Genomic DNA, 24,090 nt, shown 5'->3' with positions numbered 1-24,090 from the left:
GCAGGAAGTGTTCATTCTACTTCAAGCTATTCAAATATTTTCCAAATAAAAGTTGCTCATCTCGATCAGCGTCTGCGTCACTCATCGGCTCACCATCTTGTGAACCCTGCGAGGTCTCCTTCTCCTCGCTGCCAACATATACATTCCCACATTTATTTTATCGCCTCTCACCAAGTACAACACTCACTCAGTATTCTGCTCGTCTGCGGCAGGCTTTGACTAGAGAGACGGCACGTCGTCATCTCTGGTAGAGCGCAATGCTGCAAGATGCTGGGGGAGGAAAAAAAAGAAGAAAAACTGCAAAAAGGTAAAACGAGGGCCATATGTTTCTGGGTTTTCCCCCGGAAGGCCGTGGAGAGGGAGCTTTGTAATCAGAGATCTAATAAACCGGTGGATATGCTGCACCGCCTTTCCAGGGAGTGAGTTGTTGCCCCGGCAACCGCACCACAAGCACTGCAGGTAAATGGGAGGAAATTAAAATTTGCTGGCTGCTAACGAACAGCGACGGCCGGATCAGCTTTAAAGCTGGACTGCTGTTCAGACTTGTAGGCTGCACATGTCTTACACGAGGCATCCGCAACTGCGATTAGAATGTGGAGGCCACTGAAGTACAGCGAACTCTCCGTCTTGTTCCGGAAACAGTTTAAGGTGATTCAAGCCTTTTCCTTCTGGAAGTGTCCATCGGAAGGTGGGTCAACAGCGATACTGGTGAGGCTGTCACTTCTACACCAGGGCTCACCAGCACGGGGCCCGCGGGCACCACGTTGCCCCCAAACACCTCATCAGTCCCCCGCAGGCCTGTTCTAAAAACAGCACAACTCAGTGAGCTGCGTCTAAAAATGTATTTTCTGAGAAAATGTGTTATTTCAGATGAGTGCAGTGAACGTGTGACTCAGGACCCATGAAGTAGCTCTCAGGTTCAAAAAGTTTGGTGACCCCTGATCTAAACATTGCTCAGTTCGTACTAAAAGGCTCGCAGTGTGCCAAAAAACATCCCCAACACGAGCTGCATTTCCATGACAGTTTTTTTTTGCAAAGTGAAAGCAATATTTCTAAAATTTCAACAAAGTACAATTGCAATTTGCAGGTGTTTCCATTGAACGGTGTGAAGTGCGCAAACTGTAATTCTAGAGCTACGTTTGCTTTTGTTTGTTTACGTTTGTTTTGCTGCCAAGAATGTTTTTTATATTTTTCTCTTTGATTACTTGGAAAAAATATTTCATCTTCTCCTCCGTCCAAACATAACGTGCCATTTTCACTTGAAGTGAAGTGGTCACGTGACCCCGTACGTCAAGCCCGGTGACGTGTAAATGCCATAAAACTGTTTCCATGACACTTTTGCGATATACCTCCGTACCGATACGTCTGAAAACCCACCTCATGAGAGCGTCTAAACCTTTCAGTGACATTTGAGAGGTTTTTCAAAGTTCAGGTATTTACGTTACCAGTTTATTAGTGTGATATATCGGTTCTGTGCAATTCTATGGGTAGTGGAAATGCAGCTACTATGACACCAACATCAGCCCCAAGAGTTGATTCAAGGCAGAATGGCTCCATGGATGTTTTCATGGTGTTTCCACTCATCAAACCCAGTAGCTGGATTTCCCGCAGGTGGTTATAATGACGCGTGAGGGTGGCGTGAATTCAGATGGAGAGAAGAAGAAGAAACGGACTCAGATTGGTTAGAGCGATTGGAGCAACGGTAAACTGCTCCAAATATCGGCATTTTTCTCTCAGAGAGATCCTCAGCTACGAAGCTACTTTCCTCTTCCTGGCTTCTATCTCCAGCCGTCAAGTGAAAACAACCTCCAAACCCTATAATGCCCAGTTTTGGTGAGCCTGTTGCCTTTCAGTCATCCAATACCAGACTGGCCATTCTCCCCTGACCCTTGGCATCAATCCAGAGAACTGCTGGTTACTGCATATTTTCTCTCTTCCGACCATCGCCTGCAAAACCCTAGAGATGGTTGGGAGGTTGTGACAATCCCAGTAGATCAGCAGTTTGTGAAAAATACTCAGACCGGCCTGTCTGGTACCAACACCCACACCACATTCAGTCACTGAAATACTGTTTTATTTATTTATTTATTTATTTTTTTTGGTCTGTTATGGCTCTGAATTTGAATTTTAACAGATTGTCTCGGCAGTGCCCACATGCTTGAATGTAATAAATCGCTTCCGAGTGATTGACTGATAACATATTGCTGTTAATGAGCGTCAGAACAGGCGTACCTCGTGATGTGGCAGGTGCTTTGACGCAAGCTTTGCATCAGATGTCAGCTTCATAATATCTCATAGCTTGTATGATTGGTTAACCTCCTGCGTGAATTGTTTTACTGCCACAATTTAACTCCGTCCATCAGTGTCCTTTGAGGGGAGCTGAGTAGTTACTATGGGTGAGTTTTAGTTGAGCCCTATTTTAAGAAGGGCTCATTACCAAATAACCTGGCATAGCATATGGAACGTCTCTCAATCTGGAGAGAAGCCCAAAGAAGGCACTTGGAAACAGGAACTTGGAGACCAAACACTTGGAAGTAGGTTTTGTTATGGTTATGTAATACCCCTTGTTTATCAGCTGCGTTTTTGCAGCAAAGATGCTCTCATTTAATCTTTTGAACTGTACAGCAACCTGCAAAAAGCCCAATAAAAGTACACCTATCTATCTATCTATCTATGGATGGACCGACTTTAGCATTGTATGAAATTTCTGATTTCATGATTTAATACATTACCGAAATTGATTAAGAATATAGAAAAATATTTATTTTTCCTCCTTTGTTACCTAACATTTGGAAAAGGCAAAATGGGAAAGCTGGAACTGGGAAAGTCCATGATATAAAAAAAAAAAAAAATCAAACATAGAAATTAATATTGTACATAAAATAAGTTATTTTAACTAGTTCAGGTTAAATAGGCTACCCAATGTTTTAAAAAATGATTTAAAAAACAAAAAACAAAGATAATGCCTAATAGGCCAAACAGTGTCAGTTTTGCAAAAACATTCCAAGGTTTTTACTGTTGGTGTTCAATCTGATAGGTGTGATTGTTCATCCATCCATCTTCCATCACTGCTCCTCTTGCAGGTCGCAGGATTCCACCTGTCCTTGTGGTGAAGGGCCACACAGAGAGGCAAATAAACACTTTCATGACAGTTCAGAGTCGCCAATCAGCCTGTAGGTGTGCCTTGCACTGGACAGCGAGAGGAGGTTGGAGTCAGAACACACAGGAAGAACCTGGAAACTCTGGACAGAAAGGCCCCACCTTGAAGTCCCACTACAGTCATCAAACGCTGTTTTTTTTTTTTTTCATGGCATGGGTTTGTAGCATAAAAAACTCACACATCCCGCAGAAACTGTAATGACTTTTGCAAAAAAAAAAAAATATATATATATGGTTCCTTTATGCCTCATTCTAATAACACAGCTGAAGCGACGATAAAACAACAGCCTCGTCCCAGCGGTGATACGATCACGCCCCCCTTTAAGTGCAGGATGGGGAAGCAGACAGGCTGCAGTTCAAACGGCCACTGATGAAACGTTGTCATTTTCATCACTTCCCCACTGAGAGGAGAAGGGGCAAGGAGGGAAGGAGGAGGAGGAGGAGGAGGGGAAGAAGATGGAGGTAGAGGAGGAGGAGGAGGAGGAAGAAGAAGAGGAGGAGGAGGAGGAGGAGGGAAAAAAATTCAGCAAGATCTCCCTTTTAAACAGTGACCTCGCTGCTTGTGATGTCCTGCATGCAATACTGTGAAATATAGACTGGAAGAGGAGGAGGGGGGGATGGGGGGCAGGACTGGGAGGGAACGAAGAAAGAAAAAAAAAAAATCCGATTTGAAATGGATCCAATTTCACGGTGACTAATTAGGACTCATTAAATTAACACGATGTCTGGTTCCTCTCAGACGGCGGTGAACTTTGGCTACATGCGGTCGCGGGGAGGGGGGGAGGTTGGAGGGGGTTAGTGGCGTGTGGGGGACGGGGGACGGGGGGGGGCAGAGGTCAAACAGTCACAACAATGAGATGCCTTCAGTGCCTCCAGCTGTTCCGCCTCGCGGCAGGGTGGGGACTCTTTTTGGCCGTCACCGCGTGCGCGACGCTCGTGACGGAACAGATGGCGGGTGACTGACTGAAGGCTTGCGCATCGGAGCGCGTTTCACTCCAGCTTGACCTGCGCGAGGCAGGCGGCTCGTCGTCACTGGCAGCAGCAGCAGCAGCAGTAGCAGTAGCAGGTGCAGCAGCACGCGGCAGCAGCAGTCGGAGCAGCAGCAGCAGCAGCAGCAGCAGACTTCCCACTTCTGAAGTCTCAGCGCGTCTCCAGCCAGCGCAGCAGATCGGAGCAGACTCACCACCGGGCTTGGTGTTGTTTCCTCCCTCTCTCCCTCCCTCCCTCACATTCGATTCATTCGCGTCGTTACGGCTCCGTATATTTCTCCCACCCCTTGCATTTCCTCCTTCATCCCGTCGAGGGTTTCGTCGAGCCCTCCCGCATGGTGTCACATCCCGCAGCCTGCCTGCCGCACGGAGGACACGGAGGACTCGGCGCTTCATAGGTAAGACTGTTGTTCATATTGCGCGTACATACAGAAAAAAACAACAACAACAAAACCCAGTTTGTTTTTTTCCCCCCGAGCCGGTAACTGGGGAAAAAAAAAGGGGTGAAAGGTGTTGGCGAATGTTAGAGATGAAGTCATCATCTTTGTCTCGTGGAAGCTAGGAGGAAAAAAAATATTGAGCTGATCACAAAGGTGAAATGAAACAATAAACGTGGCGTGTGGGTACGCACGCACGCACGCACGCACGCTTGCACAGCGCGTGTTAACACCGCAGCGAGACACCGTGGCTTCTGTGAGACAAAGATTTGTTTATGACAAAACAGAGGTTTTCGGGGGGGAATGAAGTTAGCTTTATCTTTTGTTATTTTGAATGCCTGCTCAGAATGTACCCGCAGTGTGTGCACAGGGTTTGAATTGAAATGAAATGCATCGAAATGTGATTTTCCTTCAAATATAAACTAACAGTATATGGAGATATTTAGACAAGATGCAAACCCGAACAATATAAAACATTTAGTTTTATACATTGGACATAAAGAGCTATTATAATCTGTTAATGCCAGTGTGAGCTGGCTTTTATCTATCTATTTATTTATTTATTTATTTATTCATTTATTTAATTAAATCTGGAGTCATGCCCTCATCAGTGACATTTCAATGCACAGTAGCGACACTGGGTTTCGACGAACAGAGTAGTAGTGGTGGTGGTGGTGGAACGTTTTAACACAGACTGCAGCATCACTCGCTGGCGCATGGCAGAGCGCAGTGGAGACGAATGAAGTGAGACTCGACGGGCTCAACTGGTCGCCCGGTCACTAGACATTACTGGGCAGATGTCTTAGGAAGGGGAGCAACATGACGGGGATGGAGGAAACAAGCTGTTCTGGTCTGTATGGTGGTGGTGGAGGTGGGGATCTGGAGGGTGGTGTTGGGGGGTCTGTATGGTGGTGGTGGTGGTGGGGGTCTGTATGGTGGTGGTGGTGGTGGGGTCTGTATGGTGGTGGTGGTGTTGTTGGGGGTCTGTATGGTGGTGGTGGTGTTGTTGGGGGTCTGTATGGTGGTGGTGGTGTAGGAGGTCTGTATGGTGGTGGTGGTGGTGTTGTTGGGGGTCTGTATGGTGGTGGTGGTGGTGGAGGTCTGTATGGTGGTGGTGGTGTTGTTGGGGGTCTGTATGGTGGTGGTGGTGGTGGAGGTCTGTATGGTGGTGGTGGTGGTGGTGCTGGGGTCTGTATGGTGGTGGTGGTGGTGGTGCTGGGGTCTGTATGGTGGTGGTGGTGGTGGTGCTGGGGTCTGTATGGTGGTGGTGGTGGTGGTGCTGGGGTCTGTATGGTGGTGGTGGTGTAGGAGGTGGGGTCTGTATGGTGGTGGTGGTGGTGGAGGTCTGTATGGTGGTGGTGGTGGTGCTGGGGTCTGTATGGTGGTGGTGGTGGTGGAGGTCTGTATGGTGGTGGTGGTGTTGTTGGGGGTCTGTATGGTGGTGGTGGTGTTGTTGGGGGTCTGTATGCTGGTGGTGTTGGGGGTTTTGAGGGAGGGTGTTGTGGGGGTCACCTTTGTCATGTTAGCTAGTGTTGTATCAGCTGCAGCATCTCCCACCAACACCTGTTACTGAGAAGACTGAAGCCACAGAGGGCTTAGTGATCCTGGCGAGACGACCTCTCACTCTGGCAGGAGGAACGGCTTATTAAATTGCAACCTCACAACTCTTTTTTTTTTTTTTTAACCCACTTAATGGCATCAATAAAATAATTGAGAAGGTTGGAGCCCACCACCCCCTCTCCATCCAACCCCTACCACCACCACCACCCCTCACACACACACACACACACACACACACACACTGACGTATCTCCTCAGCTGCTGCTGATGAGGGGCTGTGAGAACCTGCCGCCCAGACAAAAGGCACCACAGTCTTGGTGTGGCTGCGTGTGTTCACCATTGTGAGGCGCAGGGCCTAAAATCTGCAGCATGTCGCTGGTGTCGCAGGGGGGTTTCCCACAGCGGCGGCGGTGGAGGAGGGAGACAAGGGTGCAACAGCTTGACCTATCCCCTACCCCCCACCCTCCACCCCCTTTTGTGTGCAGGGTGTGAAAGGGAGCGCAAGAAGCACGACGGGCCATTGATTAGTTGGGTTTTTTTGGTCATGTGATATTATGACCGAGTCAGCTGCTTTGTCATGCCATATTGTTTATAATTTCCAAAATGGAACTGAGATTAATTTGTTTCGACGCACCTTTTTCACCTTTTTACCCCCCATTGTAGCATTGTCACAGTAATATTTGTACTCTAATGATATCAAAACACCAGTTACAGTTACATGAAAAAGTCCACTCAGTCGAGGGAAGGAAGGGAAGGATTTCTTTTTTAAATTGGGTAAAACCCAATTTAAAAAAATGGTACAATCTAATTTCCCCTGATCTTCACATTTGTCAAAATGAACCTCCCTCCCCACTTGAGATTACAGATCTTTGGCTTTGTCAGTATGATTGAGTGGCGCCTCAGTGTGACAATTTATTGGCCTTTGGCAAACCAGACCAAATGTAAAGAGAGATAGATGAAGTGGATGGGTGAGGGTGGTTGTGGTGGTGGTGGTGGTTCTGGAGCGGTGAAGGGGGCCCAAAAGGGGAGAGCAGGGGAAAAAAGTAAGAGCAGAGTCGAGGAAGACAAATTGTGCAAAGATACGTCTCAGCTCCGTGGGGAAATAAAGCCACCATATGGATCTGCAGTAAGCAGAAACACAATTTGCCCTGCTGCCTCTTCAAACCGACTGTAAGTGCAGCCTCAGGACGCATTGTGAGAATATGCATCGCTCAGTTTAGATACACACTGTTTGGATATTCTCCCCACCGCGCCCCTTCCAAACCCCCCCCCCACCCCCCCCCACCCCCCCATCCTATTGTATGCTCTCCTGGCCTCCTGTGGCCGTCTAATGGAAGCCACTCCTGGACGTGTATCCATCTCCTCCTCCTCTTCCTTCTCCTCCATCTCCTCCTCCTCCTCCTCCTCCTCCTCCCCCGGCCACTGTGCAGGCCACACACCTCTGTCGTCAGCAGCTGCACCAAAAAGCCTTGTTGTGTGATGTGAAGTGAGACACTTGCATACTAATGGCTGTGAGAACAGGATGTCTCTCAGGCAGGCCAGTGCGGTGAGGACAGTGAGGAGAAAACATCAGGCGTGCGGCGCCGCTCGGCTCCCAAACACAAACAAACATGCCGGTGATGATTGCCTGGAATTGCCGCCTGCTTTACTTGTAGATGTATGTGGTGTGACGTTATGGGATGGAGGGGGGGGCTGATGTTTTTTTTTTTTTTTTTTTTTGATTATTATGGCTATCCTTTATTTATTCTTGTTGCCACTGTTAGGTATGCCATGCATGAATAATCTGTAGGTTGCTTTCTTCATGTTTTTTCCTTAAGCGGTGGTCATCTCCTCACTGCAGCAGCTCTCACTGTCACCCTTCTTCTTGCTGTCAGATGTCACTGGCGTCCACTGGGTCATGGCTGATTTGTTTATGGAAACAGACCACACCGGTAACACAGACGTTGCCATGGTGACGGCATGTCTCCGAGACCCGAGCGGATTCAGAAACACTGCCTATATTTTGCACCCGATGAAAAGGTCTCTGGGAAGGAACAGAGGGGCCAAGGCATTGCTGCAATTATTTTTTCTTTCATTAAAGCAGGTGCCTATTGTAGTATTAGCAGGCCCTCATTCCTCATTCAGCTCTCCTGATGTTATAAGAAGAGATTTACTTCGCTCCACCTCTTTAGATCGACTGACGGTGCATTAACACTCTGAAACAATGCGTCTTTTTTTTTTCTTTGTCGAAGCGCTTGCTGCATCTGTGTCAGTCCTGCTTTAGTGACTCTGATCAGCTTCAGAGGCAGTTGCTTGTGTTTGTCCAGAGACCCTGTCTCATCAGCACATTTGCCAGGACTTAGCATGACGCAGGCAAAAGCTCATTTCGTCCCACAGTCGCATCTCGCTATCTTTTGTGCGCAGCCGTCGTTGCGGCCGCGGTGTAATCCTCGCTGAAAAGGTGGGACTAAAACGTACGTCTTAAAAGGTGTACAGAGCCATTAAAAAAAAAAGTGCGTTTGCTGATGTGTTTGTTGTTGAATGCGCGAAGTGTGAATCTTTAAGATTAAAACCTCATCAGGATTGCTTTGCGGGGAGGCTAAATCCCCCCCGCTGGAGGCTTCAAGTCAGACAGTCGGCTGGATAATGCCAAGCTGTTGAGGGATTTTTCTGCCTCCTCGCAGTGATCTGTGCATGCATGTCTCAGTGTGTGAGCTGAATCACAGCGGGGAAACAGGACGCGTACTTTGCGGCAGTGAGGCGCTGCCTCAGCCACACGCGGATCCGCAATGACTTTTGTTTTTAGGGTGCTGGTGCTGGTCCAATCCTACTTTGACGATGAGAAATAATAAAAAAACTAATGACAGAGAAAATCTGCACTGGGTCCTCGTAAAGGTACATTATAAAATTCAAGTGTAAGTGGCGTTTCAGCTTCTCTCTACCTCTGTTAGTTTAGCTTTTCCCCTGTTTCAGTAATACAGACATTATAACAGCTACACAGTACTGCTGGTTCTGCTTTGCTATAACTACTGTATCGTAATAGTAAAGAAGACATTGGGGATACATATTGATGGACTATTTTACACAATGAAGACTTTTTGTATTCTGACTCTGTCTTTGTTCATGTGGTGTGCTTTGTTATTGACATTGTTTGGATTTTGCATCTGAGTGCGCGCATTTGAAATGACCTTAGAATATAAAGCCTGATCAAGTACATAGTGTAGTCATTGTTAAGTGCGACTCTATGGTCATATCACATAGAAATAGTAGCAGTTATTACAGTTTCCAAGGCAGCACAATTGACAGAAATGCAATGACACAGAGCAGTGATGCAATAGTTGTAGAGTTGTTTGGATAGATCAATAAATCAAGACTTCCACTCATTCACCCTCACGTTGTTGTGTAATATGAGGGATGGGCCGAGGGTTACGTAATGCAAATTGGGATCCAAATAATTTGCCTCTGGGCAAACATATGCAGAAAAAATAATTGAGAGAAGGAGGGCACTGTATAAAGTAGATTCATCTTAAATTCTCTCACATGCCACAGCTTTTAAACAGCACCGGAGGCAATGATGTGACAGACCCTTTGTGAGTGTCTACAGGTACATTTCTGTATTATATTACCATAGTGTAACACTTAACAATACCGACACTTTGCACTGGATCAAACTTCATTCGTTTTTTATTTTTAAAGCAGGGTTGGACCAGTACCAGCACCCTGCACAGTGTGGCTCAGGCAGTGCCACACTGCTGCAAAGTACACGTCCTGTATCCTCACTCTGATTCAGCTCTACAGCTTTCAAGCTTAAAACCCCAAAAAAGCAGAGTTCCTAACTGCAAACACGACGGCGGAGCTGCTGCGCAACCAGCAAAATGTGGGCGTCTGTTGTATGTGGCTTGAGGTTATAGATTACAAGGCAGGTAGGCAGTGAAACGGAGCATATGCGCTCAGCAGAGCTGCCTCAGGTCAGTGAGGTCAACACGTACGCACAGTGAGAGATGGATGGGAACGGATGCAGATCCCCGCCGCAGCGCCGGCCTGCCAAGAAAAACTGGTGCCAGGCGTCGAGGTTTTATGGCCACAGCGTGAGCGCAGCAATGACTCCACCTGTCTCTCAGATTTGACACCTGAGCAGAGCAGAGCTGAGGAGAGGGCCGCGAAAGTGGATGACGGAGAAATCTTTTCAGGCCGACAAAACAAAACAAAATATCGAGGCTCATTTCAAAATCCGAGGACAGGATTAAAAAAAGGTAAAAAAAAAAATAAAAAAAATACAGGCAAATACAAAGTGGAACCTCATAAATTGTGGCAGGGATCCCTGCACATGAGACAAAAGACGGTCAAGAGACTGTCGCTCTCCAGCAGGACGAGACAGGTTGAGTGGAAGCGGAGGTCACTTGTTGAGCAGCCAGCTGATAACAGCTGTCAACGTGGGCAAGCCGCACACGCACTGGTCTATCAGACTTGTGTCTGATTTTGAATGAATGAATGAATAGGTTATTTTTGGTTACATTGTATAATACTGAAAAAGTGAGCAAAATGTGTGTGTGAAATGACAAATAAAAAGAAACGAAAAGAAAACGCTTAAACACAAATCTGCACAGTATATTCTGTCACATCAAAATGAAATCATCAAGAAAAGGAGGTAGCTGAGTCTTATTTTTGCCTGTCCTGTACAATCCATGAGATATAGTGTAATAATACAAAGAACATAAAAGATCAGAAAACAAAAATACAAAATTTGCTTCAAATTCTTCTTCTTAATTATATCACATTTCAATTATTTTTCTCTACTAGGTGAGTTTGAGTGCACAGGGCCTCTTCTCACTTTGTCGCAAACACAAACAAACAAACAAACAAACACACTCTTGTGACCTGCATTGAGCAGCCGGCCGCTTACTGTACACAAAAGTGCAAAAGGAAAAAAAAAAAGTGAAGAGGAGCTGAAGCAGCGCAGGCCGGAACAAAGAGGACGTGATGGGAAGAGAGGGAAAACAATCTGGGTCTGTTTCATGTTCATGTTTGGGGAGACTTGTCAGTTTTCATGTCAGACAAAATAAATCTGCTGAGATATGGAGATGTAGCCGTCATGCCGCGCACACGCACGCATGCACAACAATTATAAATGAGATGTCATATCTCTTGGTTGGTTAGATAATAACCTCCATGAACGACTCCCTCACAGTACATACAAACACACAGCAGGCTTCAATGACAGAGACATAAACAGCAGCATTAAAGGATTTCTTTTTTTTCTTCTTTTTTTTCAAGTCCTTTAGCCTGCGGGATACACAGCCTATTCCAGAATGAGATTAAAGTTATAAAGCGGACCATGCAAGCAGGTTAGATATCGAGCCTTTTGTAGTTATTGTCCAGTGGCTGAAAAAAATAAAATGTATAAAACATTCAGATTTGAAACATTCCTCCAAATGATGAGAAATTAGATGGAATTGTTTAATCCACATTTCCAACAGATCTATTGGAACACAACTGCGTCTTCCATTAATTAGGTAAAAAAGAAAAAAAAGAAAGAAAAGTAATGCCTGCGTACAAAAAGACCTTTGCTCATATACGGTAGTTATGCCTTAGGAGGTGATCACATTTAGAGCTACATGTATACTATATATATCAGTGTACTGGTCCCCAAGGCCAGATTAAAACAACAAGCGAGTAAATTCCCTGTGGCGACCCTCAAGGAGAACAGCTGAAATGATTTGATATACCATCTATGGTGACATGACTTGAGATTTACAACAGCGCACACAACCTCTTGATCTTCATGCTGTACAGTCTGAAGAACAACAACTCTATACTGTACTAGGTGTTTCTGTGAGTTCGTTTTGGAAGCCTGCCAGTTTATTCCAGTCACTTTCCAGTTACCTTGGATGATGTAGCGGTGCTGTTTTGTCTGCACACGGCACATCCACATCTTGATTTGAGCAAAAAGAGGAAATGTTAGCTTCCTTCAGTGTCTAAAAGCACATCCCTATGTCGGTCTCATTGTTTTCTGTAATGAAGGTGATAGAATATAAAGTTTAACCATCCTATTGGTCAGAATTATTTTCTCATTCCTGCCTTCTTAGCATTGCTTTGGAATCATTTTTGCTACCGTACAAAATTCTCATTTGTGTGCCAGACAGTTACAGTGGAAAAAAGTCTATGGGTGATAAATTGTGCCTGCCTATACATTGAGAGTCAGAGAGGGAGGCAGGAAGGAGCCTCCAGTGGCTTTCTACACTTACAAGGGATCAGAGTAATGCTCCGTGTCTTCTCTTTGTCCTGCGTTTATTTAGCTTGGCTCTGCTTACCCACCGTGGAAAGACGCCACAGGATTTCTGCTGCCCTAATCCAATGCAATGTATCGCACGGGCTATGGTATACGAGGATATGGCTGGTTCGCACCAGAGGAGGAAACACTTTGGGTGACGCCTCCACCTCCTCTTCAGTGGCTGCCTCCCGTGGGCCCGCAGTGTTAAAAGTAGTGTGATTAACAGCGGAGAGCATGCACTCCCTGTTTATTGAGTCTGTTGTGTAATGGGCTCACAGCCAGAGCTGCCAGCTGTGCCTCCTCCCCAGCCCCCCACAGACACACACACTCATTCAAGAGGATCACTGGTAGCAAGTTTGTGTGCAGATAATCTATACCGCACTGAGAGAGAACATGCTGGCAATGCCTGCGGAGGCCGAGGTTTGAATATGAGAAATTGTACCAAAATATAGATTATTTTTCTTCCCTGATGAAAGAAGAGGATTCTCAGAACGTCAGAGCCATAATTGCACTTAATAAACAATAAACCCAACAATGTGATGTTATGAATGTGGTATGAGTGTTGTGTGGTATGTTTTTTTCTATGGTTTTATTAGTTATATTAGTCAGTTTATTGATTGTTGATCATTTTTTTTAACTGTTCTTTTAGTTTTTATAGACCTATGCACTAAAGGAAGGCACTTTCTAAATTTCGTCGTGCTCAATTGCATGCCAATAAAGGAATTCAATTGAATTTAAGAGGCTACAAGAGTATGAATCTATAGTACTGATGTTTTCTTGTTTTTTTTTTGCTTGTTTCACCTCTGCCTGTCTCGTGTTTTCCTTCTCAGTCTTATTGTATCTGTGTGGGACCTCATTAAAGGTAGAACTAAATGTCAGGGTGATGGCAGGGCAACAAGATGAATTCCACAGAATTTGTTAGACGTGTCACTCAGACCCATGCGTGTCTGTTTAGGGTGGCCGTGCCAGGAAAGCTGCCACTCGCCTTATTTTCACCCATTAGGAAGATACAAACACCGCCAACCCCTGCGCTCTGATATCGAGACCCAGACATTTTGCCAAATCAAGATCCTTTAAGGTCCTAGTTGATGCATTTTCTTATCTTTTCAGATTCAGACCTCAAATTGGACAAGCAGATCTTTGCTGGACCATCCATCGTCAACAGTGACTCTCCAATCTAAAGCTGTCGGGCACCCTGATGCTCCTGAACCCCTGCTGCAGAACACTGCCTCCCATCATCTGAGCCTCGTGTGAGCAGGAGTACAGACGACAACATGGCGCTGTGCTGGCGACCTTGGCTCCCCCTGCTGTGGCTTCTCTTCTCTGCAGAGCCAACACAAGGGAAAGAATGTCCACACCTGTGCGTGTGCGAGATTCGGCCGTGGTTCACGCCGCAGTCCACCTACAAGGAGGCGACCACGGTCGACTGCAACGACTTGAGGCTGACGCGCATCCCGACCAATCTGTCCGTAGACACTCAGGTGCTGCTGCTCCAGAGTAACGCCATCTCCCATACCGGCGCCGAGCTGGAGGCGCTGGTCAACCTGACCGAGTTGGATCTCTCCCAGAATAACTTTAGCAATGTCGCAGCAGTGGGCCTCTCCAACATGAACCACCTGACCACCCTGCACCTGGAGGAGAACCAGATCAGTCTGCTACCCGAGAACTGCCTGGGGAACCTGACTAATCTCCAGGAGCTGTACATCAACCACAACCACATCAGCTCCATCGCCCCCCGGGCCTTCGCAGGCCTCCGCAACCTGCTGCGACTCCACCTCAACTCCAACAAGCTACACGTCATCGACAGCCGCTGGTTCGAGGAAACGCCAAACCTGGAGATCCTCATGATCGGGGAGAACCCGGTGGTCGGCCTCCTGGACATGAACTTTAGGCCGCTGGGAAGGTTAAGGAGTCTGGTTCTGGCTGGCATGGACCTCACCGATGTCCCCGCCAGTGCGTTTGTCGGTCTGGATAACCTGGAGAGCATTTCTTTCTACGACAACAAATTGGCGAGAATTCCTCAGCTTGCTCTTGAAAAAGTCCCAAACCTGAAATTCCTTGACCTCAACAAAAATCCAGTTCGCAAAATCCAAGAGGGCGATTTCCGGAACATGTTACACCTGAAGGAGCTCGGCATCAACAACATGATGGAGCTGGTATCGATCGACCGCTACGCTCTGGACAACCTGCCCGAGCTGACCAAGCTGGAGGCCACAAACAACCCCAAGCTGTCATATGTGCACAGGTTGGCCTTCCGGGACATGCCATCTTTGGAGAGTCTGATGCTCAACAGTAACGCCCTCACCGCTCTCTACCAGCACGTGGTGGAGGTGCTCCCCAACCTGCGTGAGATCAGCCTGCACAGCAACCCGCTGCGTTGCGACTGCGTGATCCAGTGGATGAGCTCCAACAGGACGGCGGTGAGGTTCATGGAGCCCCTGGCCATGCTGTGCTCCTCCCCGTCGGAGCTCAAGGGCCAGCGGGTCCGAGGACTCCGGCTGCAAGAGTCCCTGGAGCAGTGCCTACCCCTCATTTCCCATAACACCTTCCCCAGCCATGTGGACCTGGAGCTGGGCACCAGCGTGGCCCTGGACTGCAGGGCCATGGCCGAACCCGAGCCCGAGATCTACTGGGTGACGCCTCTGGGAAACAAAATCACAAAGGACACGGTGTCAGAGAGGTACCACCTGAGCAGCGAAGGGACTCTACGCCTGTCTCACGTCCAGGTGGAGGACTCGGGCCATTACACCTGCGTGGCCCAGAACACAGAGGGTGCGGACACGCGAGTGGCCTCGGTCCGCGTCAACGGGACAATGCTGGACAACTCGCAGGTGATGAGAATCTACGTCAAGCAGACGCAGTCGCACTCCGTCCTGGTCTCGTGGAAGGTCAACTCCAACGTGATGTCGTCCGACTTGAAGTGGGCCTCGGCCACCATGATGATCGACAACCCGCACATCACCTACACGGCCCGCGTGCCCGTCGATGTGCACGAGTACAACCTGACGCACCTGCAGCCGGCCACGGAGTACGAGGTGTGCCTCACCGTGGCCAACGTCCACCTGCAGACGCACAAGTCCTGCGTCAACGTGACCACGCGAGGCTCCACCTTCGCCCTGGACCTGTCGGAGCAGCACCCCAGCGCGGCCGTGCTAGCCGCCATGGCGGCCATGCTAGCGTTCCTCAGCCTGGCCACGGTCGCCGTCTACGTGGCCCGCCGGTGGAAGAGGAAAAACTACCACCACTCGCTAAAAAAGTACATGATGAAGACGTCCTCCATCCCGCTGAACGAGCTCTACCCTCCGCTCATCAACCTGTGGGAGACGGACGGTGGCGAGAAGGACAAGGACGGCAGCGCGGACGAGAAGCCCTCTCCCGTTGACACGACGCGTAGTTATTACATGTGGTGAGGAAGTTTTGCCAGGAGGCCCCGGTTGCCTCCTCAGCAGCAAGCAGCACAAAATAGACACACTTTTGCCATTTTGGTGCAAGAGTCGAGTAAAGTTGCAAATGTTTTTTGTATTCTCAGCTTTGCTATGAAGAGGCTGATTAAGGACGGGATTTTTATTAGTATAGCGTATCGCGTTAACTTCATTCTTTCTATTTTTTATTTCTTTTTGGACTCTCGAGACGGCAGCTGTATTTAGCCTCCAAGTCGACTTAGTTTGCTATGCTTTTATTCCTGAGGTGCATTTAAAACTCACAGTTTTTCGGGTTAATACAGCAGCAAGGGGGCCCAAACGGCGGCAGCGCATCATTAATGGAAATCAGTGTCTCCTGTGTTTCGTATAGACAGATAATCTGTTGTGCACTGATAGATGCGCAAATTTGTCTGGACTTTAATCAGAAGCTGACAGAAGGGTTTGGACTTCTAACTGCCTACTGAATGTTAGCCATTGTGCAGTAACGTTGTATCAACTGAATTTTTGATCTTTCTGAGTTTAGAGAGTGTAGGATTCTAGTGGCAGAGTAATGTGATGTTAATAGGTATACAAATGTTTGTTAAAACGTTTCGAGTATTTTTCTTAATAAGTTGCACTAGAGACCCCTCCCCCCCACTCACTTATTTTACTAGATTTCTCCGCTAATTGCTTAGTTTATTTTCACATGCACTCTGTACACTGACAAAGTTAAAATAAATGCTTTGGTTCCTTTTTCAGAAATGTGCGTTTTTTTATTGTTTTGTTTAAAAACAAATCTAATTCTTACCATCACATTAATTCCCTGATGATGCAGTCCTTCTGCATTGCATGGGCAACAAATGCAGATAAGCCCATTAGACCAAGTGAATCTGCAGTGCTGACTCCCCTGACCGCGACTCTGCTAGCTTTCTCAGCATAACTACTTAATATGGACACGCAGAAAGTCATTTATAAATACACTCGTGCGCCAAATACAAGTAGATAATAAATGCATGCATGTGCTGCCCTCTGGTGGACTAGTTCATACAGTGAGAGTACACAGAGGTCGCCAATGACGCAACTCGATGAGGTCGCTGAACATATTCGCGTTTCCAAATGTCCGTTTCTTCTTCACCTTGATCACAAAACTGCCACATTTAAATCCTGAGAAATGAGGCCAATTAGGAGAAACCACAATAAAAACTATTGTTTTGAAGTAAACATTTATTAGTTCATAGAAAATTATTTCACTTACAAAAAAACCCCAATGGTTTTACAGTATTTCAAGCAGATCAAATTCTGCCTCAGCTTTTGATGAACCCGTGTACAAATACCCCCCCCCCTCCCAATTTACAGTGGCACTTTAAGGTTTCTTCAAACCTGCAGAAGCCTCCCTGAAATAAAAGGTGAAGTGCTGTTGAAGGATTTCTTTTCTATACAAATTAGAAAATTATATTCATGGTAGCAGTAGCAGTAGAATAGTACCAAAACCCTCTTAATAAAGCCTCCATTTTGTCAAACGTCACAAGTTTTTTTTTCAGCTCTCACTGGCGTGTTTTAAGATAAGCAGGTCAGGTCACCGCTGCTCTTCAGAGACACAACGGAATCCAAGATTAGAGGCTGAGCTGTCCGGAGTGTTCTGACTACGGGCTGCACATCTGTATCTGTAACAGTAAGACTGGTCAAAGAGGACAGGGAATGCAGGGCATTAATGATGAGGCATATTAGAAAAAAATAACTACATCATAACTGTAAAATAACAATGAAATTAATACACCACACAAGTTCTACGCTTCAATACACTATTTTTACATACACAAGTTTTCTGCCAGGCGGTAGTGAACAGTTGCTTTAAAGATTACATGTTGTATCAGCGGCAATGCAGTGAAATCTTAAATATTTTAGGGTAGATCACTAGTGAATTGAACCCTGAAGTAATGTAATGTAATAAGTAACATTTATTTATTTATTAAAAATATTTGGGATGCTGCAAGATCTTCATCTTCTTCTTCTTCTTCTGCCGCTTATCCGGCAAGATCACTAGTCAAAAGTCATATTGTCATGGTTTACACTAACAGTCCTCATGATGTGTGAAGCCACCGGCAGAAAGTTTTTTTGTTTTTTTTTAATCTCATGAAACAAACAGCTCTCTGTTCTTGCAGGCTTATTTTTACAAGCAATTAGTCAAACTGCCATAGCAACCAAGTCTGCTATCATCAACATGCTAGAACAGTTGCCAGTGGGCGGCTTAAAAGCTGTTGCAGTTAAGTAAATACAGTATATAGGCTCTGTGAGGATCGATACAGTGAACCCAGTGCTGTTTACTGAGGCAACACGGTGGCAAGCGATTTGAGTTTCTAATCGCAAGTTTGAAAATCAAGATAATAAACATGATAATAAGGGAACCCGTATAACAGGTCATTAAAGCAAGTGTTTGATACCTTGTGGCACATGTATGAGCCTCCCTTCTTCACTTTGTCCGCCCCGGACGGAGGACCAGTCTGTGAGTGAGACAAAAAAAAACAAAAAAACAAAAACAATCATGATCTTTCAACCTGACGACCGACTGAAAAAGTCAAAGATTTTCGATAATGTTGCGGCCGTACCGGGTTGTGTTTTTTCTCTGTGGTGTGATGCACCGTCCACCAGTCTGAGCTCCATTCCCACGCATTGCCCACCATGTCGTACAGACCGAAGGCATTAGGAGGGAAGGACATCACCTGGTGTGAGAACTCTAATGTTAAAAGGGAGCTATTACAAAAAACAACAATGTATTTTTGCATTACTGGAGTGCCAGACTAACACCAACAGGCACAGCAAGTACGAAAAATGACAAGTCACCATCTCCATCTCCATCTCCAGATGGGCCAGATTCATCTGCGTTACTGACTTGAAACAAGCCGCTGGAAATTTGATGGTTGGTGACAACCACCCCAATCAGGTGTTAGTCCAAAGCTCTGAGAGCTGCCTCCTCATGACCTCCTTGCAAACATGTGGACGGTGCAGTGAAGCATCAAATTCAGCAAAAAAAAAAAATGAGATGATAATAAACAATGTATGAAGCTGCACCACTATTAGAATCCAGGGCTAGGATATAAAAAAAGTCTACAATGCCGGCCCTTTAAAGCAGCTCTGGGTAACTTGAGCTTGCTACGAGTTTGCTACAAGTTTGCTACGACAATAACGTCGTAGCAAACGTTCAACACTTTTATTACTTCGTCTTTCATCGAGGTTACTGATTGGGTTCCATTCCGTCATTTTACAATCTTATGTATTTGTAATAGTAGTATGGAAGACTGCCTCTAAATAAACGTGTGACATTGCCGTAAAGCGGTTCGTCCGGTGTGTCGGTTCGCGCTTGAAAGTTACGCAGTGCAGTTTACAGCCAGCCCAACCCCCCTCTCGCTGCCGAGGCGGCACCATTGATCCTATTAACCGTTTATCCACTGCTTTACTGAGTTTGGAATCATAATTTAATGGTCGAAAGGTTACCTAGAGCTGCTTTAATTACAATTTTTATAAATAAAAAAAAAAAAAAGAATTTGCGACAGTGTGAGCTTGCTGCACAACTTGGACTCCTCTCCCGTTTATTCTTTGACTTACCGGAGAAGTTTTGACATAACCGTCTTCTCCAGTGTTGTGGTTGGGGAAATCCCCCTGCCAGAGGTTGGCGTAGTGTTGCCCTTTGGGGTTCAACTTGTTCCCCCATGGATAGAGCCTGCATTTAGAGAGAGGGGGAAATACAAAAAAATAAAATAAAATAAAAATAAAACAAGGTCATGCTATATTAAAGTACGAACACAAGCAGGACAAAAAAAATCAGGGGTGGATTTACAAACAAGAGCCGCTAAACCGCATGCACGTGCTTTAAAGAGAGCATGTTTGGTTGGTTTGCGTGTGGAAGTTTATTTACTCAAGATTGCATTGTAATTGCCAATATATGCAAAAGAGGTCTAGACCACACCATTTAACAGAGGACTTCCACAAGAGAGAATACGGAACAGCAATGCATGACTGCACCCACACAACTGTAACCCAGGCCTGTACAGTGTGACAGGAGTTCAGTCTCATCCCTGAGGCGGTGCTTTCAGCAGTTCCAGGATGGATGCCAACAAAGTCACCTGTGACCACCCGCATGACCTGCATCCTCTAATTGATTTATGTGCATCTTCTCCACACATACTGCCAGAAATGCCCGCACCTACATATTCATTGAGCCAAACACCATAAATGGACTCTGTGTCTTATTTTCCCCCGAGTGATGGTCGCGATAGATCGGCGGTGTCTTTAATTTGCAAAAAAATACCTTTGTATCTGCATTTCCACGTGCAGACCTTGAGTAAATCAGGCCCTTTCAGCAAGTATGGGTACCTGTCTCTGCGACCGCCCCTGCAGGCATATTCCCACTCAGCCTCAGTAGGAAGCCTCTTGTGCAGCCAGGAGCAGAAGGCCACAGCATCCGCGAAGGACACGTGAAGAACAGGATGGTCTAATCTGATGAAACAGGTCAGTGGTTGATAACAGAAGGGGCAAATTAAAAGGACAGTATCCTGATATACTGAACATGATACACTGTCCAGTTGCTGATACTGTGTTTTATTTTTGCATTTGATGCATGTGACAAGGTTTTTATATTGCTTGTGAAGCAAACAGGAGGCTCTAGGAGACAGCGCAGATTATGTTTTAAGTGGCAGAGTTGGAACTAGCAACTTCTTTGCTTCTCAGCCAAGATTTCTATTTCAATTTCTACAAAATAGCACGGTGCAATTCTGTGTTCAATGAATAAAAAGTTGCATGTGTAACCTGTAAATTTTCATTTCAATGTCATTCTGTAATTTTCAATCCGGTTTTCTTTAAGAGCTCATTTCACAGAAGAAGATAAGGGCCAGGTGGGTGAAATTATATGCTACATGTTACATACATACATACAGGCCATTTAATGGGGTTGAAATGTTAGAGTCATTAACTATATTATGTTTAATTTATCCTCACTGTTTCCTTATGTTAATGCAGCAAATAGAGGCTAATCCATCCAAACTAATTCTGGGTTGTAATAATCAAGTGTAATTGCAGAATCATTAAAATGTAATTAAAATGAATAAATTACATCAATTGACATTTTTCAATATAGTATCGTCATGTTGATAGTGTTGAGCCCTGTTTCTCCCAAGGCATTTTTTTCTCTAAAAAAAACAACAACAACTTTGTCCATTATCTATTATATGTGCCAAAATGTCTACAAATACGTTGTCAAAAATCCTGCTGTCTTTTTTGAATGCACAGGCAGTTTTGACAACTTGGTGACTTTGTTGCTGGATCTCACACATTTCCACTTGAGGGAACGGAAGATGTGCATCCATCAACATTCTTGTCAATATGGACCTAAATCTCTAAGGAATGTTTACACGTATATATAAACGTATGGATCCTAAAGGAAACTGTTCTGGGAGTGTTTTTGTACCTGCCTGTGATGTTTGAATCTGGGCCATCCGGGTGCTTCCAGTTAGCCCCTTTGACTGGCAGCCACCAGGGGGCAGCGGCAACCTGACAACAAAGTGGCAATTATCAGCAGTTTTTGACTCGTAACAAGTCCCCCTTGTGTGCTTTATCTAGTCTTCTGCAATACACAAACACACCCCACGGGGCTCATCTACAATAGACTGGTGAGTCGAACAGCTGAGATGCTAATGGTTTCCAGTAACACCCCACTGATGGGCTCACAGCAACCGTATGATGAGGCTGTTGACGACGACTGAGAGGAGCCAGTGCGCTGCCGAGGGTCTGGCTTTTGTCACAGAGAGGCCCACTGTGCTCAGGGCTGTTACAACCAATCTGGGAACGTTGTCAATACTCTCCAGGCTGTTTGACAACATTGGTCACTACAGGCGGGCACTGGAAAGGCTGCCTACGTGGCGGCTTATTGCACATATGCTACACTGTTTGGAAATCCTAAATGACAATTTGCTTAATAGCTTCAGTTAACGCAGCCTGACATCCAGTCTATTGAAAAAAGTTGGAAGACGTGAAATGACTGGACTGCCTTTGACAGGGAGCTGCAAATGTCAGCCAAATTGTTTATTTAATTATTCATGGGCCATAAACACATCACTATCACAAAAAAATAATCAAAAAGTGTCAGATGTCCCAAAAGTCACACATCTTTCTTGTATAGACAAGCCAATGATATTGTCTACACAGAATAAATCAGGAAATCAGGGTCTATAATTTACAACCTCAAGTCCTAGAAGTGATAACCAGTCTTATTTAGTCTTTTTTCTTTTAATTTTTTTTAAGATTTGCAACTGAAATTATGAAGTGAAGTTAAATGGCTGCAACAGAAATACTTACTGCTTGGGTGATTTGGTTTTTCACACTCTCGCTCAAAATTCCCTCAAAGACAAAGGAGTCGCCGAATTTCTCTGCCTGGAAGCACAAGGATAAAAGGCTGACTAATGACTAAATGGAAATTACAATAACAAAAAGCATATCAACACTACTTAAGTGGAATTGGAAACTTTTGAGGAGGAAGTTGTAACATGCAGCTCACTTTAGAGACATCCAAAGCTGCAGAGGACAGTTAACATCACTGGGACTTCTAAATCAACTTATCCCTTCAAATTTGCTTGCTGCAGTTGCAGCTATTGTGGCAAAAAGAACAGTACCCGTCTGAACTTCAAACCAAAGTATCTCCTAAGGACTCTCAAGAGAAGCTGAGTCACTGCGTTTGCAGCAATCGTTGATCTGCTGCAGCTGTGCAGCAGGAGGTCTCACTGAAAGTTTATGTGAAAAAAAAACGCTGCCGACAAATATAAATCCTGAATCCTCCCTTTAATGTAGTCAGAAACTTGATATAAATCAGCGATAGAAAATGCTGGCTGTCCCCAAGACATGATTGTATTTACTTTTTCGCAAAGAATTGAGCTTCAGTGTGTGAATGGATACACGTCCTACCTCAGTAATGTATCCCGTGGCATTGACAAAACTCTGAAACTGCTTGTTAGTAACTTCGTGGATGTCCATGTGGAAGGAGTCTACATAGACCAGCCTCTGAGGACCCTCGCCGTCGGCAGGGATGCCTGGGTTGTCTGTCCCCATGAGGAACTCTCCTCCAGAAATCAGCAACATCTGACAGGGCAAAACACAGCTAAATTAGGGAGGCAAATTATCGATGAATTCATTAATTGTTAGTTGATTGACTTTATCGATCGATTAACGATTAAGTGATAAGCGGCGATTTTCCCAGGGAACCTAAACATTTCGCAATGGAAAGTGTTTAATTAACACATTATTTAACCCTTAAATAATGTTGAGGGTCCAATGTGAACAGTAAAAACACCCTGCACATTTATCCTCTGACTTTAAGTTGACTTCTAATGGGTCACATTTCATTTTTTTTTTTTAAGTTGTTTAAAAGTAACTTGTTTTAGGTATGTTATGACCATCACCGTATCTACAGGCGAATTGCTCTTTCCTGCCACTACACTGCTATATTAACAACTGATGTTAAAAAAAGTTCAATTAATTGTGACTAATTCAAATTAATCGATTACATTTTTGAATTGACAATTAATTGATGATCGATTAATTGTTAACATCCATAGTCTAAATACATCTGTCGGGTTCTGAAACGTCACTTCATAGCTTTTCAATCCAAATATTGAGTCAAAACCAATGCGATTTATTGGTTCTGGGGATTCTGGCAAATATTAGCAGAAAAAGCCATGCGACGAGATTCGTAAACGTTCCCGGAAAGCGCGCCGAACCTTTCCCCCCCCGTTTATATTCCGAGTAAAGTGTAGCATCTAACGTCTAATTGTCGTCGTGTTATGACACTGCCCGACTCAGTACTTCTCTCACCTGTGCCCGAGCTTCCGACAGCCCCTCATTTGCGACTCTGGAATATTTTTCGGCGGGTTCTGGAGAACTCGTGTCCTGCGCAGTTTCTCCCGCTGCTGCTCTCTTCAGGTTCTCGCAGCCGCAGCTCGTGGCTCCCTGCTCGGCTGCGGGTACGGGCTGTGTCCCACATGACCCCCGAAAGCACGGCACGATAGACGCACAGGCAAGAACACAGAACAGCTCTAAACTGCGAAACATTTTCACAACATGGTCCTCAGTCTGCTCATGTTTGGTAGGAGCTTCCACTTCCGGAAAGTCACGCGGGCAGTCAGGTGACTCGCTTGACTAAAAACGTAACCCTTTGCTATCTGGAGTAAACATCAGCACGTTTGGGTTGTAATAAGAATTCTGTACATTCCTGTAAATAACGAATCTGTTGTTTTAACTAAATTGTAGTA

At 45.5% G+C, this 24,090-nt stretch overlaps 2 protein-coding genes across 2 annotated transcripts; one reads left to right on the top strand and one right to left on the bottom strand.

Moving 5' to 3' along the window:
• The first annotated feature begins 4,069 nt into the window (after positions 1 to 4,069).
• LOC142887166 (leucine-rich repeat neuronal protein 1-like) lies at positions 4,070 to 16,031 on the top strand. The gene is made up of 2 exons (XM_076024604.1): positions 4,070 to 4,546; positions 13,506 to 16,031. Exon 2 carries the CDS (start codon positions 13,670 to 13,672, stop codon positions 15,803 to 15,805), a length of 2,136 nt encoding a protein of 711 aa, XP_075880719.1. The 5' UTR covers positions 4,070 to 4,546; positions 13,506 to 13,669; the 3' UTR covers positions 15,806 to 16,031.
• A 969-nt stretch (positions 16,032 to 17,000) lies between these two features.
• sumf1 (sulfatase modifying factor 1) lies at positions 17,001 to 24,054 on the bottom strand. The gene is made up of 9 exons (XM_076024606.1): positions 23,654 to 24,054; positions 22,748 to 22,921; positions 22,145 to 22,219; positions 21,258 to 21,340; positions 20,168 to 20,290; positions 19,400 to 19,514; positions 18,403 to 18,516; positions 18,238 to 18,297; positions 17,001 to 17,474 (listed from the first exon to the last, which is right to left on the bottom strand). Exons 1-9 carry the CDS (start codon positions 23,888 to 23,890, stop codon positions 17,373 to 17,375), a joined length of 1,083 nt encoding a protein of 360 aa, XP_075880721.1. The 5' UTR covers positions 23,891 to 24,054; the 3' UTR covers positions 17,001 to 17,372.
• Between the last annotated feature and the right edge of the window lie 36 nt (positions 24,055 to 24,090).

Source organism: Nelusetta ayraudi, unplaced genomic scaffold (assembly GCF_046127955.1).
Source record: "Nelusetta ayraudi isolate G7.1 ecotype Tasmania unplaced genomic scaffold, CSIRO-AGI_Nayr_v1 ptg000017l, whole genome shotgun sequence".
NCBI lineage: Eukaryota > Metazoa > Chordata > Actinopteri > Tetraodontiformes > Monacanthidae > Nelusetta > Nelusetta ayraudi.
This window is presented reverse-complemented; position numbering and strand designations above follow the sequence as displayed.